General features: G+C 41.8%; 1 protein-coding gene across 1 annotated transcript in view; it reads left to right on the forward strand.

Annotated features, from left to right (window-relative positions):
• esyt2b (extended synaptotagmin-like protein 2b) overlaps positions 1-16,236 on the forward strand; it is a 156,564-nt gene that overhangs the window by 96,941 nt on the left and 43,387 nt on the right. Inside the window, exons 8-13 of the mRNA XM_060915607.1 lie at positions 3,205-3,325; positions 4,073-4,249; positions 8,953-9,035; positions 9,275-9,323; positions 12,919-13,008; positions 13,187-13,267. Coding sequence (XP_060771590.1) covers positions 3,205-3,325; positions 4,073-4,249; positions 8,953-9,035; positions 9,275-9,323; positions 12,919-13,008; positions 13,187-13,267 — 601 coding nt within the window. The remainder of the gene's footprint in view (positions 1-3,204; positions 3,326-4,072; positions 4,250-8,952; positions 9,036-9,274; positions 9,324-12,918; positions 13,009-13,186; positions 13,268-16,236) is intronic.

Here is a 16,236-nt window from a genome sequence, read left to right on the forward strand (position 1 = left end):
GTAAAAGACCTCGGAGTGATTATTGACCCCAGTCTTTCATTCGAAACTCACATTGATAACATCACCCGGATAGCTTTCTTTCATCTCAGAAATATTGCAAAGATAAGAAATTTAATGTCATTGCATGATGCAGAAAAACTAGTCCATGCTTTCGTTACCTCCAGGTTGGATTATTGTAATGCCTTACTGTCTGGATGTTCCAATAAGTGCATAAACAAGCTCCAGTTAGTTCAAAATGCCGCAGCAAGAGTCCTTACTAGAACTAGAAAATATGACCACATCACGCCTGTCTTATCCACACTGCATTGGCTCCCAATCAAATTTCGTATTGATTATAAAATACTACTATTGACCTTTAAAGCACTAAATGGTCTCGCACCACAGTACCTGAGTGAACTTCTGCTCCTCTATGACCCGCCACGCCTACTTAGATCAAAAGGTGCAGGCTATCTGCTGGTACCTCGTATAGTGAAGGCTACATCAGGGGGCAGAGCCTTTTCTTACAAAGCCCCACTGTTATGGAACAGCCTTCCAAGTAATGTTCGGGAATCAGACACAGTCTCAGCATTTAAGTCTAGGCTGAAAACATATCTGTTTAGTCAAGCCTTTTGTTAATGGTGTTTATGAGGTAAAGGAGTAGATCTGGAGGGTCCTCAGACATAGAGTGTTTTGGTAAACTGGGATGTATGGATGCTGTCAGTCCCCACTCGCTTGCTCACTCGAGTTTGTTGACGGTGCAGTGGCTGGCTGCTTTATGTCCCAGGGCTCCCTCATGCCTGTGTTACCTTCTGGCTCTCTCCTTTTAGTTATGCTGTCATAGTTAGTTGCCGGAGTCCCTGCTTGTACTCGGTGCAATATGTATACTGTTCCTACTTATTCAGGTGACATTGGGCATACCTAACCACCTGTGTTTTCTTTCTCTCCCCCCCCCACCCCAAATCTGTCCCTCTGAGTTACATGGAGTCAACAGGAAATCCTTTGGTGGAGACGGTGGGGATCTCGACTGGCTATCGTAGCCTGCAGGGAATCGGCCGTCAGACATTCTGTCGCATGTCCCAGACCCGGTGAAATGTAACTGAATTGTCTTGGCCAGGCCTAAGGGTCCCATCTGCATCTCATCATTGCTGAGGAGTGTGCTCCCATCACCCAATCAAGCATCCAGCCAGAGCAGGTCATGATATATTTTTTACCATATTAACATGCCATTGTGCGTCATGGCTGATGTAAAGACTCTCGTCTCTGCGAGCCTACCACACAGATTTAATACTTGTCATTTTAGGGCATACCTAACAACGTGTTTTCTTTTTCTCTCTCTCTCCCCCCCCCCCCCCCCCCCCATCTGTCCCTCTGAGTTACATGTTGATCCTGGGATTGAGATGCTGGCCTCTTCTGCCCCTCGGACCTGCTTGATCCATCCTGGTGCCCTGTGTCTGGTCGGAGTTTTATCGCCCCACTCCTGTGAAGGACGGCCCCATGAGGACAGTTGAGGGTTATACCTGTTAAAACTGTTAATATTATAGTCAGGCTGTCTGTTGTTGCCCAAATGAGGATGGGTTCCCTTTTGAGTCTGGTTCCTCTCGAGGTTTCTTCCTCATGTCGTCTGAGGGAGTTTTTCCTTGCCACCGTCGCCACAGGCTTGCTCATTGGGGATAGATTAGGGATAAAATTAGCTCATGTTTTAAGTCGTTCAAATTCTGTAAAGCTGCTTTGCGACAATGTTTATTGTTAAAAGCGCTGTACAAATAAACTTGATTTGATTTGATTTGATTTGATCTCTAGTAGGGTTGATTACTGCAATGGCCTTTTCACAGGCCTGCCAAAAAAGACCATCAAACGACTTCAGCTGGTTCAAAATGCAGCGGCTAGGGTTCTCACACGAACAAAAAGAACAGAGCACATTACTCCAATTCTAAGGTCCCTTCACTGGCTTCCAGTAAGCTACAGAATTGACTTTAAAGTATTGCTGCTGGTGTACAAATCTCTAAATGGTACAGGGCCCAATTACCTCTCTGATATGTTGCAGCGGCCTATCCCAATCAGATCTACCAGATCGCAGCAGCAAAATTTACTGGTAAAACCTGTTGTTAAAACAAAGTGTGGTGAAGCAGCTTTTAGCTACTATGCAGTACAGCTATGGAACCAACTCCCAGAGGACATCAAAAATGCTCCTGCTGTTGGCAGCTTCAAATCTAGACTAAAGACCAAGCTGTTCTCAGATGCTTTCTGCTAACTGATAAATATTGTCATCTTTACATGGTTTAAACTTTACTTAACTTTTACAGTCTTTGCATGTTTTAAACATTACTTAACTTTTGTTCCATTTTATTCCGCTGTTTTTTACTGAACTTTATTTTTCTCTCTTCTTCCCCCTTTATTTTATGTAATTTTATTTTCTATTGTTTACTGTTTTGTTTTTACCTCTGTAAAGCACATTGAACTGCCACTGTGTATGGAATGGGCTATATAAATAAACTTGCCTTGCCTTGGTTAGAGCCAACTGATGGTTTAAAAAAAAAAACCTCCGACGACCAGCAGAGAGAGAGAGAGAGTGAGTGTGTGTGTGTGTGTAGCTTAATTTGTAATACTTATACCACTACTACCTTTATTTTTACATGAATTACAGCAAGAAAGTGTCAGACACTCAATGCGTGAAGTAAAAAAAAAACTGTTTTTAACCGATGGTTAAAAAAAGAAAGAAAATCTCCGACAGGCAGAGATGCAACGCGAGTCGATTTCTACCAAGCACCACGTCTGAACGAACCCATGTTTACCAGAACTCTACTGGTTATAAGTAAGTACAAACTGAAATAAAAACAAACTTGAAGCTGAAGAAACCCGAAACGTTAACGGAAAAGAGCCGTGAACCTGAGTGACTGAGGGAGAGACAGAGAGCTGTTCTCTGTGTGAGTGAGCAGAGCAGTGTGTGTAGGGGAGGGGCGCTGTGATGCTGTGTGAGGATTTTCATTCAGTCTGAGCACAGATATTGACTCGTATAATACTCGTACTCGGCAAAAGTGCTTTATCCGTACCAGATACTCGTTTCAGCCAAGTATCCGGCTCAACTCTAGTAAGCAGCCATAACGGTCAAAATTGGAGATAAAAAGACCATCATAGAATCTCTATCATACTGATATATTGTCATACTGATATATTGTCACACCCACAGCTGTGATGTGACTTTTTGTTGTGTTTTTATGTTGGCAGTGGATTCTCGGACAGCCTGATCCAGGACGTTATCTCCAGCTACCTGGTACTGCCGAACAGGATCACCGTGCCACTGGTGGGCGACGTAGAGCTGGAGCAGCTGCGGTTTCCCATGCCCAAGGTCAAAACTCTCTCTCACACACACACACACACACACACACACACACACACACACGTTCAGTAATCCTGAAGATGTTTTCATGTCTCCAGGATGTATTAATGTAGTCTGGCTAATGCAACTGCAAAGCTCTATGAGCTATTGGTCTGGCCAAGATATTAAGCCCAACCGTTTCCCAAAGTGCGTGCTTGACCCGCCTCCCTGAAATGCCTCAGTTTGCTACTGGTCGAAGCCAGAAAAGGCTGTGACGAAGCTTAAACCAATCACATCACTCTTTCCTCTGACGTATGCAACGCGACAGGGCTAACTGGTAGATTAAACTCTTACCGAAGCCGGTCGGGAGCAAGGCAAAAGCGTCCTTCCTTTCAATAAATACCTCCAGGGCTGCTCTTTGCTCCGTTTTCAATGAGAACTTCCCGTTGAATGCTTTCAATACAGCATCTACCACTGTGTTAAAGGCTTGCCGCTGCTCCATGTTCGTGATGTGAATGAAGCGCTTCCGGCATAGATTCTGTAAACAATCTATGGCTTCCGGTCGCAGTTCTACTACGTCAGTGCCTTGAATATGCCTCTACCCAGTGCCGTTGGAGATGCTCAAAGTTGATTGGTTCCCGATTTTTCGGGAGCTTGGAAGAGCTGTAGATAGCTTGCCTGGCCAGACTAAGCTCGCAACAGGCCCTCGTGTTGCGTCACGCTTAGGATGGGCGGGCCCAGGCTAGTATTAATGCTCTGTTTCGTGTGCATTTACAGGGTGTATTAAGGATCCACTTCCTGGAAGCACAGGATCTCGAGGGGAAAGACAAGTTCTTTGGTGGTCTGATCAAGGGCAAATCGGACCCTTATGGAGTCGTCCAGGTTGCTAATCAGATTTTTCAGAGCAAAACCATTAAAGAGTGTTTAAACCCGAAGTGGAATGAAGTGTTTGAGGTGAGTGTGTATCAGATAGAATGGGACAGTGACTCAATATTCATTTACAGTGGTGCTGGAAAGTTTGTGAACCCTTTAGAATTTTCTATATTTCTTCATAAATATGACCTAAAACAACATCAGATTTTCACACAAGTCCTAAAAGTAGATAAAGAGAACCCAGTTAAACAAATGAGACAATAATATTGTACTTGGTCATTTATTTATTGAGGAAAATGATCCAATATTACATATCTGTGCGTGGCAAAAGTATATGAACCTCTAGAATTAGCAGTTAATTTGAAGGTGAAATTAGAGTCAGGTGTTTTCAATCAATGGGATGACAATCAGGTGTGAGTGGGCACCCTGTTTTATTTAAAGAACAGGGATCTATCAAAGTCTGATCTTCACAACACATGTTTGTGGAAGTGTATCATGGCACGAACAAAGGAGATTTCTGAGGACCTCAGAAAAAGCGTTGTTGATGCTCATCAGGCTGGAAAAGGTTACAAAACCATCTCTAAAGAGTTTGGACTCCACCAATTCACAGTCAGACAGATTGTGTACAAATGGAGGAAATTCAAGACCATTGTTACCCTCCCCAGGAGTGGTCGACCAACAAAGATCACTCCAAGAGCAAGGCGTGTAATAGTCGGCGAGGTCAGAAAGGACCCCAGGGTAACTTCTAAGCAACTGAAGGCCTCTCTCACATTGGCTAATGTTCATGAGTCCACCATCAGGAGAACACTGAACAACAATGGTGTGCATGGCAGGGTTGCAAGGAGAAAGCCACTGCTTTCCAAAAAGAACATTGCTGCTCGTCTGCAGTTTGCTGAAGATCACGTGGACAAGCCAGAACGCTATTGGAAAAATGCTTTGTGGACGGATGAGACCAAAATAGAACTTTCTGGTTTAAATGAGAAGCGTTATGTTTGGAGAAAGGAAAACACTGCATTCTAGCAAAAGAACCTTATCCCATCTGTGAAACATGGTGGTGGTAATATCATGGTTTGAGCTCATTTTGCTGCATCTGGGCCAGGATGGCTTGCCATCATTGATGGAGCAATGAATTCTGAATTATACCAGCGAATTCTAAAGGAAAATGTCAGGACATCTGTCCATGAACTGAATCTCAAGAGAAGGTGGGTCATGCAGCAAGACAACGACCCTAAGCACACAAGTCGTTCTACCAAAGAATGGTTAAAGAAGAATAAAGTTAATGTTTTGGAATGGCCAAGTCAAAGTCCTGACCTTAATCTAATCGAAATGTTGTGGAACGACCTGAAGCGAGCAGTTCATGTGAGGAAACCCATCAGCATCCCAGAGTTGAAGCTGTTCTGTATGGAGGAATGGGCTAAAATTCCTCCAAGCCGGTGTGCAGGACTGATCAATAGTTATCGGAAACGTTTAGTTGCAGTTATTGCTGCACAAGGGGGTCACACCAGATACTGAAAGCAAAGGTTCACATACTTTTGCCACTCACAGATATGTAATACTGGACCATTTTCCTCAATAAATAAATGACCAAGTATAATATTTTTGTCTCATTTGTTTAACTGGGTTCTCTTTATCTACTTTTAGGACTTGTGTGAAAATCTGATGATGTTTTAGGTCATATTTATGCAGAAATATAGAAAATTCTAAAGGGTTCACAAACTTTCAATAAATATGAATCAGAATAAAAATTTAAACTTCATATAAATAATGGAGAGGAAATAATTGTGCTGCACAGTAAAATCATGAGAATTTTTTTTAAACAATTTTAAGAGTTTGGATTTATTTATTTATTTATTTACTTACTTAGGCCACACCAATTTAATTAGTTGGTTCTCAGATTTTTTCAGGAAAAATATGAAGCGAGCGTGCGAAATAAAAATAAAATTTAAAAAATGCTCTGATGGTAAAATTAGCGTCGGAAATAGAGGGCTTTCATAATAGAGAAACAAAAAGACAATACATTATTATTACACACTTCATATGGCTCTTTTAATAGCTTATCTTATTTCCACCCATATGCATTAAGGACTAGCTCTGGCTGCACGTCTTTTATCAGGCAAATCAGTAAACAGATAGGCTAAATAAACGATTGAATTACATTCAATTGAACATCTACAATGCACAGAAAAAAAGATTTGACCAGGAGTAGGCTACTTCTGCATACATGTCAACCTTTGGTCAATCAAACCTGTATAACCAACCTCCAAAATCCGTATTTCCCTTATAAAATCCGTATAAGATGCAAATTAAAATAATTTACCTAAAATTTGAATGATAATTAACAATGATATATCCCAGTTACTTTTTATTCAATATTAATAACAATAAACCTTCAGAATGAATACAAAGCTCCAATGTTTGACAGAAACACAAAGTGTCACTCTAATGTTCTGAATTGTACTCCATGACAGCTTTTTTAGCACTCTGCACCAATACCTCACGAGGCTGCATGTCACAGCAAGTGTCTGTGTTGATCTTGCCGGAGTGCCCATTCAGAATCTTTTCAGTCGCTACTGAAAGTCGCTCAGGTGGAAATACGCGTTTCAGACAAAATGTTACTTCCCGGTTGGCGGGATTCTCGCAATGCGGTGTGCGCATGATCAAAAGTGGAACGAAGTCTCGCTACCACAAGATAACGCGCGATTTCATAAGACTCTTTACTGGCTGTCTGTGCTTTCTGTGGTGTACAGTACGTTTGTAAATGTTATGCGCTCTTTTATCATCGTGGGAATTGATTATAGCTCTAAATAAATATTGAAGTTTTTTTTAAAGAATCCGTATAACTTTAATTGTACGCCTGTATACTACGTTTATTGAATCAAATCCGTATAAAATACGGACATTCCGTATAGGTTGACATGTATGCTTCTGATGGCTAAATACTACGAATGATTTTGTTTGCCCCTCACATCAATCAATGAAATATATAAATCAAACCCACCTCCACAGAGTTGTAGTCCAAGTCGGCACATCGCAGGGTAACAAGCTCACGACATCTTGAGTACAACTGTGCAAAGTTTTCCCCCTCTTGAATTTCAACACACCTGTCAAAGATTTTACGCTTCTGTTTGCTGAATATCCTCACAATCACAAACAGGCTTTGCAGGATTCCCCTCCACAGGCATGTTTCTTCCACAAGTCTTTATCTAAAGTGAAAGGGGCGATTTGATTGGTTTTCGACGTCACGTGACCTCAACCTGCAGTCGATTTCGATTTTTTTTTTCATTTTGCATTTTCTTCATGCAGCGATTCCGAGAACCAACTAATTGAATTGGTGTGGCCTTACTTACTTAATTACAATGATTGACACAATTACGCACCAACTGGTTTTTTAGTTTTTTTTCTTTTGTTTGCTGTTGTTGTTTTGTGATGTTTTTGTTTTTAACAAAAGAGAGTAAGCCCTGTGATGACCTGGCGACTTGTCCAGGGTGTACCCCACCTTTCGCCCGTAGTCAGCTGGGATAGGCTCCAGCTTGCCTGCGACCCTGTAGAACAGGATAAAGTGGCTAGAGATAATGAGATGAGATGAGACAAAAGAGAGTAAATAATTCTGTTTTTTTAAATAAAAAATAGCAAAGGTATGTTTCAAAATCTTAAATTTATAGATGTTTTATCACTCACGGCATCCTATCTATCTATCTATCTATCTATCTATCTATCTATCTATCTTTACAGTGGTGGACACAATTACATACCAGCACCAGTTGCTGCTGCTGCTGTTATTATTATTATTCAGTTTTGTTTCTTTACAAGTTTGTGGGTTTTTTTCAAGTGGGAAGGAAGATTGCATTTTTTTGTTTTGTTGGTTGTTGTAGTTTTGTGTTGTTTTTGATTTTCATAATCTTGAGCTAATAAATAAATAAATAAATAAATAGAATGCACAATTATTTTTTATCGGGGTAAAAATAAATAATTTTAAGGATTTTTAAAATTTATTTTTATTTATATACCCACAGATTTTATTCCTTTTTTAACAACTGAAAGAAATAACTGTTTCACTTAAGCCAGTATCTCACTGGGCTGCGACAGCCTGCGACTAGTTGGAGACACAACAATTGTGATAAAATATGCAAATTCAGTTCTCGCGCTTCCTGTCTCACGGAAACTGACTTGAGAAGGGTCCGTGATGGCTTTGCAACACCAGCGACGCATTTGCAGCTATTTTGAGAGAAATTTTGTCGCACTAATTTTTTGAACATGTTCAAAATTTCAGCGATGAAGAAGCGACACTTTGCGACTCATGCGAGGAAATTGAGAAGCCCTGTGAATGTTTCAAGACACTTTTGAAACTCTCTCACGAATGACGTTCACAATTTTTCGCAAGCTGTCGCAGCCAAGTGAGATACTGGCTTTACAACACGAACAGTATCGAATGTGGGTTACTTTTATTACTTATTTTTTTTAGTGTACCAGTTTCTTTATTATATTTTAATTATTCCCAGTTTTTTTTGTTGAGAAAATTATCTTGTGGTTGTGTTTATCTTGCAATGGAATAAATTGTCACTTTATTAAACAAAAGAACCATGAGAAAGCAAAATTATTTTTAATAAACTATGATTAAGAAGATTGTTATTGATTGATAAAAAGGAAATACAAATAAAATGTACACATAAAACAATAGTATAACTTTTAAATGTACCAGTTATCGTCACCCTGCACAATGTATGTACTGCCTCTAATTTATAGTGTGTGTTGACTGATGTATTGTGTGATGCTTGTAACTCCAGGCGACAGTGTATGAACATTCTGGACAGCATCTAGAGATCGAGCTGTTTGATGAAGATCCAGACAAAGATGACTTCCTGGGCAGGTACTGCATCCTCACCAGAGGGTTTTGCCAATTTGATGTTTGTACAGTATGATAATTTGGTCCAAAAAACACCACAGTTTTTATTGTATCAGCAAAAGGAAAAATATATCACACATACAGTACACACCTTTCCTTTAACACCTGACACTGACATTGGATGCCATTTATCACTCATTCAGTAAAAGTGTGTGAAAATATTTTTGCATTAATAAGTACTATTATTGTTTCTTCTTTTCTAGCCTAATGATCGATCTGACCAAGCTTCACAAGGAGCAAAAAGTTGAAGAGGTAATTAATGTTTGTCTCACGTCCTGTCTCACTTCCAATTAGGAAACTGATGTTGGGTTAAGGTCAGGGTAACAACTTTGAGAGTGGGCAATGAGGAATTGGAGCCAGATGCTGCAATTCAAGGTGTGCTTTTTATTTTAACTACGCTTTTCAGTGATTTAGATGTTCAGACACACATGTGGGAAGATACAGCTCTCCCTCTCGTTCCTGGTTGTCTGAAAGACACACAGAGACACAGGTTAATAGACAGCCAGTAATTAGACACAGGTGTAACTCATCACATGTTACCTGCTGGTTCAACCTGACTCCTCACCATTCAGTCAACATTCGACCACACCCTTGCTGTCATGTATCCCCCACTGCCTGACTTAGGCGGGGAACCATCCAGTTCTGCATCACTCGATATATCCTATCCTTAATAATACAAAAATATGGAAAGGAAAGCACAACGTTAGGTTGGAGGGTTTGTCCATCAGTTACTTTCACTTGGTCAAAAGCGTGTCTCAGAGACTTGCCACATGTCTGTTCCAATGGAAAATCCCTTCAGGGATTCCCCAGAGAGAGGAGGGCCCGCCCCACTCTCTGTGTCATCATGACGTGGAGCTGACATGGACGGCCCTGGAACCACCTCCCCAGCTAACATTGTGGTGGGATTCCCCCGTGACGTACTACTGCAGGACACACCCACTACTAACTGTTTTATTAATGTTTTAAACCTGGCCAATCTGTTCCCAAGATCAGTGGATGGGTGAGGCTCAGACTATCTGCTGCCTCCACACTATGCTTTTCGTCCCAGAATTGAATAGTGATGGGCATTAGTGGATATTTATGAACATCCCTGTGTACTCACATGACCTTCAGCAACCATGCATTTCCCAGTGCCCCACATTGAATCAGGCTTTGATGCATGAAGGTCTGATTACAACCAGAATCCACCAAAGCCTGATGTGTACCCCCTTGAATATTCACAGAGACTCTGTATGTTCCCGCTCAATCAGGAGAAACCTGCAGTGCATCAGGAATACGAATCATTAGCCCCGCCTCCTTGTGGAAGTGCTGATTCTGGGAAGTCCCAACCTTCCCTCCATGCTGACAGACCAGCCTGGGTTCGCTCCTGGTTCTGGTGGGCATGGATGAGTCCACCTGTGGAGAGAGAGATGGGGTTAACAGCAGCACAGACATGGAAGGAGAAGGGAGAAGAGAAACACAAGGACAAACAAAAGTGCAGGAAGTGGGTTTTGGGGGAATTGGCCCAGGCTGAGGTAGAGGAGGCGTGAGGAGAGAGAGAGAGAGAGAGTGTGAGGAGGAGAAAGTGAAAGTGAGCAAGAGAGAGGAAGAGAAGCTGCGGGAGCACCTGTTCCTGGAAATGCTGTCAGGTTATCCTCTGCCAGCCAGACTGCCTCCTCCAGCGACGCCATGTGGTGACACTGGATCCACGTTGAGGTCTTGCTCGACTGTTGGGCGACGAACTGCTCCACTGTCACACGGTTGATGACATCCTCCACATCACACTTGTCTGCCTGAAACCACTGTTGGCAGGCATCTCGGAGCTGCTGCGCGAATGCAAACGGGCAGCCAACTTCACTGTAGGCCAGCGCATGGAACTGCTGGTGATGCTCTTCTGGGCCGTGGCTATCTCGCTGCAGTGTAGCCCACTTCAGGGTAGCCCACTTCAGGTCCGGATATTTAGCATGCTGGTGGCCGGGAGCTGCCGAACCATGAGCTGTGCTTCCCCTGATAGGAGTGGCAATAGGCACGCCACCCAGTGCAAAGTTGGCCACAAGCTTGCCTCCACAATGTGCTCAAACAGCTCGAGGAAGGTTTCAGGGTCGTCTTGCAGTCCCATCTTGGCCAGCTGCACAGGAACACTGGCCGCAGGAATGACTGCTGGAGTACCCGCTAACCGGTCCTTTGCCTGGGCCTCACACAGGGCCCAGAATTGCTGCACCTGCTCATTGGATAGTGCAAGCAGCTCTTGGTAATGGCATTGGAGGTTAACGGTGAGGGTCTGGAGGAGCTCCCTGACTGGTGTGGACTCCATGACAGCGTTTGTTCCTCAAATCTGGGGTTTCAGCACCAGCGTAACGATTTTGATAGTGGGCAATGAGGAACTGGAGCCAGACACCGCAATTCAAGGTGTGCTTTTTATTTTAACTACACTTTTCAGTGATTTAGATGTTCATACACAGACACACACGTGGGGAGATGCAGCTCTGTCTCTCGGTACTGGCTATCTGAAAGACACACAGACACACACATTAATACACAGCCAGTAATTAGATACAGGTGTACCTCATCACATGTTACCTGCTGGTTCAACCTGACTCTTCGCCATTCATGGCTGACGCTTGACCACACCCTCACTGCTGCAATCAGGCACTCCTTTAGGCTACTTTGGTGCAATATTGGACCAACATCATTTTGTCTATTTAGCCGGATTATTAGCCACCTTTAAATCCAACGTGCTAAATTTAGGTCAACATTAAGCGTTCTCTGTTGGTCACCATTAACTATTCTGTTTGGTCAACATTAATCATTCTGTTTGGTCAACATTAACCGTTCTGTTGATTGCCACATTGGGCACAATTACATGGTGCTGTTGTTGGTTTGTTATGAAAAGTGCTTCCTTGTTAACATTGATCCAACTTTGTTTAGGCCAGCCCAGCATTGCCTCCAAGTATAGGTGCTGGGCCAGTGTAAGTTTACTACATGGTAGTGCCTGATAGAAACCATCATTTTGACTAACAACAGGAAAACTTCACAGAATACTGACTCTCCACCAAAAAATACAAATATAACACAAATAATCAATATATATCCATCACTCTAACATAACGGAGTTTACAGTCAAAAAGTCAAAGTCCCTCTTGTGCCAGGATCTGGTCTTCCCAGGCAGTCTCCTGTCCTAGTACTACCACTCTTGAGGCACATGGCTGTGGCATCGATCTCCGTTTCTATAGCCATCAGCCTCTCACCTATTATATAGCTAGTGTTACAGTGGGGGGTTGGTCCTCTGGTAACTGCGAGAGTTTGACTCCCTACTTGCATCTGTATTGCAGCATGCCTTGCTAGATGGCAGTAGGTACCATTTTTATGATGGTCTTTGGTGTGACCTGTCCGCAAGTAGAATTCACGATCTCCCAGTTGAGAAGCAGACACGCTAACCACTAAGCCAGTTTGCAGTAGAGTTTACAGTAGCTAACTAATAGCCTGATAGCTAGCTGATTTGCTAATTAGCATCCTGAGCGTAGCCATAAAGACATTTGACCACATTTTCCTTTATTTTATTTCGTACCCATTTCAATATCGGTGCTAAAACACACACCCAGAATAATAAAGTATTTAAAATAAACCTTGAGAATTCATAGCCTAGTTTCAATCAGGGAAAGTACTTAAAGTTCTCCTAATGCTGTTGCTAGGCAACCAGAAAACAAGAACGCTGTGCATGAGCTTAATAACAGAAGCTAAAAATTTAACGAGACAATCTATAGAAAATGATAGTCATGATTTTTGTTTGAACCAACACTTGTATTATCTACACCAAAACAGTGTTTTTTTTTTTTAGCTTCAAACCTGTGTGTGTGTTTGTGTGTAGTGGTTTGACCTAGAGGAAGTCTCTAGTGGAAAACTGCATCTGAGACTCGAGTGGCTTTCACTGCGGTCAGGCGCTGGTAAACTACAGCAGGTACACACACACACACACACACACTCTCTCTTTTTTTCTATTTCTGTTCCATTCTGTACCACTTCCTGTATCATGACCACCTTTCTTTCTTTTCTAACATTTCCTACATCCCGCACATATATCTCCTTCATATTCCCTCTCACTTCTCCTGATTTACTATCCCCCCCCTCTCTTTCAGGCATTGTGGAGTATCAGGACCAATGACAGTTTGTCTTCTGCGCTGTTAATGGTTTACCTCGATTCTGCCCGGAACCTTCCGGTATGCGCCTAGACAGACACACACACACACACACACACATATACTGCCATCACGCTGTCATCAAAAATAATTCAGCATTGTTCACCAAGGAATAAAACACAGCAGGACATGCTGGTAGAGAAAAATAACAAAAAGAAAAAGCTTTTACTTTACACACACATACATACATATATACACACACACACACACACACACACACACACACACTACCGTTCAAAAGTTTGGGGTCACCCAGACAATTTTGTGTTTTCCATGAAAAGTCACACTTTTATTTACCACCATAAGTTGTAAAATAAATAGAAAATATAGTCAAGACATTCTTCTGGCCATTTTGAGCATTTAATCGACCCCACAAATGTGATGCTCCAGAAACTCAATCTGCTCAAAGGAAGGTCAGTTTTATAGCTTCTCTAAAGAGCTAAACTGTTTTCAGCTGTGCTAACATGATTGTACAAGGGTTTTCTAATCATCCATTAGCCTTCTGAGGCAATGAGCAAACACATTGTACCATTAGAACACTGGAGTGAGAATTGCTGGAAATGGGCCTCTATACACCTATGGAGATATTGCACCAAAAACCAGACATTTGCAGCTAGAATAGTCATTTACCACAAAGTGACCCCAAACTTTTGAACGTGTGTGTGTGTGTTTATGTTTATATATATATATATATATATATATATATATATATATATATAAATAAAAGTTCTGTGCAAAAGTCTTAGGCACAAATGCTGTCGACCAAAAATTTATTAAAAAATAATGAAATGTTTCAACATTAAAAAAATACTATAAACAGTCATCAGTAAGCCATAATAAATGAAACAAAGGCAGTATTTGGTGAGATGACCCTTTGCTTTAAAAAAATAATAGTCTCAGGTACAATCAGTGCAGTTTTATAAGGAAATGAGCTGTTGGTTTTACTAAGCATCTTACAGAACCAGCCACAGTTCTTCTGGACACTTTGACTGCCACACTCACTTCTTATCCCCCGTCCAAACGAAGTTTGGCGGGGATATAGAAACGGATACCGGCTGTCCATCCGGTCATGTTTTCGTTTCCGGACCAGATCTTTAAAACTACAGAAGATATCTTCATGAAACTTTGTATACATATCAAGCAACATGTGAACTGGTGCCTTTTTACTATTTTGGATTTTTGAAAAAAAGTATTTTTCAAATTTTTATATAAAAAATAGATTTTGACTTAGTTTCTAAGAGCAATGTTGGTTTCCGGAGCATATATCCAAAACTATTCATGATACTGATTTGAAACTTGGTATACATGTTAACAAGGTGATGTACAATCCCGATTCCAAAAAAGTTGGGACAAAGTTCAAATTGTAAATAAAAATGGAATGCAATGATGTGGAAGTTTCAAAATTCCATATTTTATTCAGAATAGAACATAGATGACATATCAAATGTTTAAACTGAGAAAATGTATCATTTAAAGAGAAAAATTAGGTGATTTTAAATTTCATGACAACACCACATCTCAAAAAAGTTGGGACAAGGCCATGTTTACCACTGTGAGACATCCCCTTTCCTCTTTACAACAGTCTGTAAACGTCTGGGGACTGAGGAGACAAGTTGCTCAAGTGTCTTAGGTCTTTTTTGTCGTATCTTCCGTTTTATGATGCGCCAAATGTTTTCTATGGGTGAAAGATCTGGACTGCAGGCTGGCCAGTTCAGTACCTGGACCCTTCTTCTACGCAGCCATGATGCTGTAATTGATGCAGTATGTGGTTTGGCATTGTCATGTTGGAAAATGCAAGGTCTTTCCTGAAAGAGACGTCGTCTGGATGGGAGCATATGTTGCTCTAGAACCTGAATATACCTTTCAGCATTGGTGTCTTTCCAGATGTGTAAGCTGCCCATGCCACACGCACTAATGCAACCCCATACCATCAGAGATGCAGGCTTCTGAACTGAGCACTGATAACAACTTGGGTCGTCCTTCTCCTCTTTAGTCCGAATGACACGGCGTCCCTGATTTCCATAAAGAACTTCAAATTTCGATTCGTCTGACCACAGGACAGTTTTCCACTTTGCCACAGTCCATTTTAAATGAGCCTTGGCCCAGAGAAGACGTCTGCGCTTCTGGATCATGTTTAGATACGGCTTCTTCTTTGAACTACAGAGTTTTAGCTGGCAATGGTGGATGGCACGGTGAATTGTGTTCACAGATAATGTTCTCTGGAAATATTCCTGAGCCCATTTTGTGATTTCCAATACAGAAGCGTGCCTGTATGTGATGCAGTGCCGTCTAAGGGCCCAAAGATCATGGGCACCCAGTATGGTTTTCCGGCCTTGACCCTTACACACAGAGATTCTTCCAGATTCTCTGAATCTTTTGATGATATTATGCACTGTAGATGATGATATTGTAACCCACTAGTGGGTATGTACACGTCGATGATAGGCCAGTTTCTTAATATACAAGATTTGAGACTCTAGGCCAGGGGTGGCCAACCAGTTGGAGACCAAGAGCCACATTTTTTACTGTATTACCGCAAAGAGCCACATCATACACATGGGCACACAAACATCACCCATCTCTTCCTCTCTCTCTCTCTCTCTCACACACACACACGCACGCACACACCTCTGCTCAGCCAGATTAATAGTAAATGTCACACACCAACATATTTACTCCTACAGTACTAAGACCACAGGCTGAGGCCAGTCATTTTTAACAATGAACATTGTGTGCACTTACTATGCATGCTGCTTAGTGGGACTCATGGCATTACCAAAAAAAAGCCACACCATACACATGACCGCACATGAACATCGCCCCCCTCGCTCTCTCTCTCTCTCTCTCTCTCTCTCTCTCTCTCACAGACGCACACGCTCACGCACCTCTGCTCAGCCAGATTAATAGTAAATGTCACACGCCAACATGAGAGAAATTTACTCCTTCAGTCAGTACTAATACCACAGGCCAGTCATTTACAGCAATCAATA

Source organism: Neoarius graeffei, chromosome 1 (genome assembly GCF_027579695.1).
Source record: "Neoarius graeffei isolate fNeoGra1 chromosome 1, fNeoGra1.pri, whole genome shotgun sequence".
NCBI classification, from domain to species: Eukaryota; Metazoa; Chordata; class Actinopteri; order Siluriformes; family Ariidae; genus Neoarius; species Neoarius graeffei.